Genomic DNA, 2503 nt, shown 5'->3' with positions numbered 1-2503 from the left:
GTCGAGGCTGCGGTGGCCGGGAGTGGCCACTGCACTCCAGTCTGGGCGACAGAGTGAGACTCCAACTCAAAAAAAAAACAAAAAACAAACAAAATAATAAATAAAATGGGGTGATGACTGCAGTGCCCGAGGGGGCTTCGAGAAGACGAAGTGGGGACATGCTCGTGAGGGGCTGGCACAGGGCATCACTCCGAGGGACCCTGTCATCCAGTCGGGGGGCAAGGCCGGCTCAGCACACTCCCCTTCTGGTGCTGCTTGGCTGCCGGCCTGTGCCTCCTCACCTGCCCCCCGAAAAGCGGCACCTCTTGTGCCTTGGGAAGCTCGTGGCAGATGCCCAAAGCGAGGTCTCCAAACCAGGTTCGACAACCAGCAACATCTCCAGGTTTGCAGACGGGGTCACGTGACCATCGAGAGGCAGAACCGGGGCCTGTGTCCTTGGTCTCAGGACTCGAGTTGGGGTCTCTTGGGGCCTCTCAGAGAGTACATGCCACTGCTGTATGATTCAGGTCAAAAAGCAGAGTTTCCTTTTACTGTAGCATGAACCTCTTCTGCTTGTTTGTTTGGGGTTTTTTTTGGCTTTTTTTTTTTTTTTTTTTTTTTTTTTGCATTAGAGTCTCGCTCTGTCTCCCCCCAGGCTGGAGTGCAGTGGCATGCTCCCAGTCCCCGCAGCCGCCCCCATGCCCAGCTAATTTTTTTTTTTTAGTGTACTGTAGAGATGAGGTCTCGCCAGGTTGTCTCAAACTTCTGGGTTCAAGCAATCCTCTCACCTCAGTCTCCCAGAGTGCTGGGATTACAGGCGTGGGTCACTGCACCTGGGTATTTTGGGGGGGTTTTTTGGTTTTTTTTGTTTTTGTTTTTGAGTTAGAATCTCACTCTGTTGCCCAGGCTGGAGTGCAGTGGAACGATCACGGCTCACCGCAGCCCTGACCTTTTGAGCTCAGACGATCCTTCTGCCTCAGCATCCTGAGTTGCTGGAACTATAGGTACCACCACATCCAGCTTTTTTTTTTTTTTTTTTTTGGTAGAAATTAGGTCTCACTATGTTGCCCAGGCTGGTCTCGAACTTCTGGGCTCAAGCAATTCTCCCGCTTCAGCCTCCCAAAGTGCTGGTATTACAAGCATGAGCCACCATGCCCAGCTATTTTCATTTTTTGCTACAAATAATATCTAATTGTAAAAATTCTGAATCCACGTAAGTATAGCAAGAAGAAAATGAAGGTCTCCTTTGCCTCCCCCCATAGCTCATGCTGCCTCCCCAGAGGGCCCTGGAGAACAACTCCAGGTGCTCGTGTCCATGCCCTTCCCTGTGAACTTGTAACCATTGTGTGAGTGTGTGTACAAGCATGTGCACGTGCATGAGAATGTGAGCGATATAATTTTCAAAAACATGGGCTCTGGGCCAGACCACCTGAGTTCCAACCCAGTTTCACTCCTGTGGAGCCTTGAGCAAGTCGCTCAACACCCCTGTGCCTCCGTTTTCTCATCCGTATAATGGGGCTCATCATAGTGTTTGAAGATTGCATGAACTCATGCCTGTAAAGCACCTCGAACACTCCCTGGAGTACAGTAGAGGGGCTCACTGCACATGAGTGTTTTCACCACTGCTGTTTACACACACAGATTTTCTTTCTTTCTTCTCTCTCTCTCTCTCTCTCTCTCTCTCTCTCTCTCTCTCGTTGGAGTCTCACTCCGTTGCCCAGGCTGGAGTGCAGTGGCATGCTCACAGCCACCCCAGCATCGACCTGCTGGGCTCTGGCGATCCTTCTACCTCAGCCTTCCAAGGAGCCAGAACTACGGGCGCATGCTACCACACCTGGCTAGTTTTTTATTTATTGTAGAGATGAGGTCTCACCAAGTTGCCCGGGCTGGTCTCGAACCCGCGGGCTCAGGCAATCCACTCTCCTTGGCCTCCCAAAGTGCTGGGATTACAGGCTGAGCCACCGAACCTGGCCCCTTTTTTGTTTGTTTTTTGAGTCAGAGTCTGTCGCCCAGGCTGCAGTGCAGTGGCATGCTCCCGGCTACCACAGCCTTGACCTGCTGGGCTCAGCCTTCCAAATAGCTGGGACTACAGGCATGTGCTGCCACACCCGGCTTATTTATTTATTTATTGTAGAGATGAGGTCGCGCCAAGTTGCCCAGGCTGGTCCCAAACCCCTGAGCTCAGGCAATCCTCTCACCTCGGCCTCCCAAAGTGCTGGGATTACAGACTTGAGTCACTATGCCGGGCCAACATAGACTTTCTTAACGGAAACAGGATCACTGTCATTGTCTTCTGCCTTGCTGTAGCAGGATGGTGTGATGATCCTTCCTGCTGGCAGTTCACACCCATCTCTTTTTAACAGCCGCATCATGTTTCATAGCACAGCAGCCCGGTCCTTGGACCGCCTCGTTATAGGCATATAAGCTAGTTCCAATGCTTCGCTACCACAAATACTCCTGCACGAACATCCTTGTGTACAAGGTCTGACCATTAAATGCATGAACTCATCCTAGAAAAAGTGCT

The 2503-nt window shown here is 51.3% G+C and overlaps 1 protein-coding gene across 1 annotated transcript in view; it reads left to right on the top strand.

Annotated features, from left to right (window-relative positions):
* LRRC74A (leucine rich repeat containing 74A) overlaps positions 1-404 on the top strand; it is a 32903-nt gene extending 32499 nt beyond the window's left edge. The window contains exon 17 of the mRNA XM_021710517.1: positions 297-404. Within this exon, the coding sequence (XP_021566192.1) occupies positions 297-404 (108 nt within the window). The remainder of the gene's footprint in view (positions 1-296) is intronic.
* The last annotated feature ends 2099 nt before the right edge of the window (positions 405-2503 follow it).

The sequence above is a fragment of the Carlito syrichta genome, unplaced genomic scaffold (assembly GCF_000164805.1).
Source record: "Carlito syrichta isolate Samal-C Ts95f unplaced genomic scaffold, Tarsius_syrichta-2.0.1 Scaffold289318, whole genome shotgun sequence".
NCBI classification, from domain to species: Eukaryota; Metazoa; Chordata; class Mammalia; order Primates; family Tarsiidae; genus Carlito; species Carlito syrichta.
This window is presented reverse-complemented; position numbering and strand designations above follow the sequence as displayed.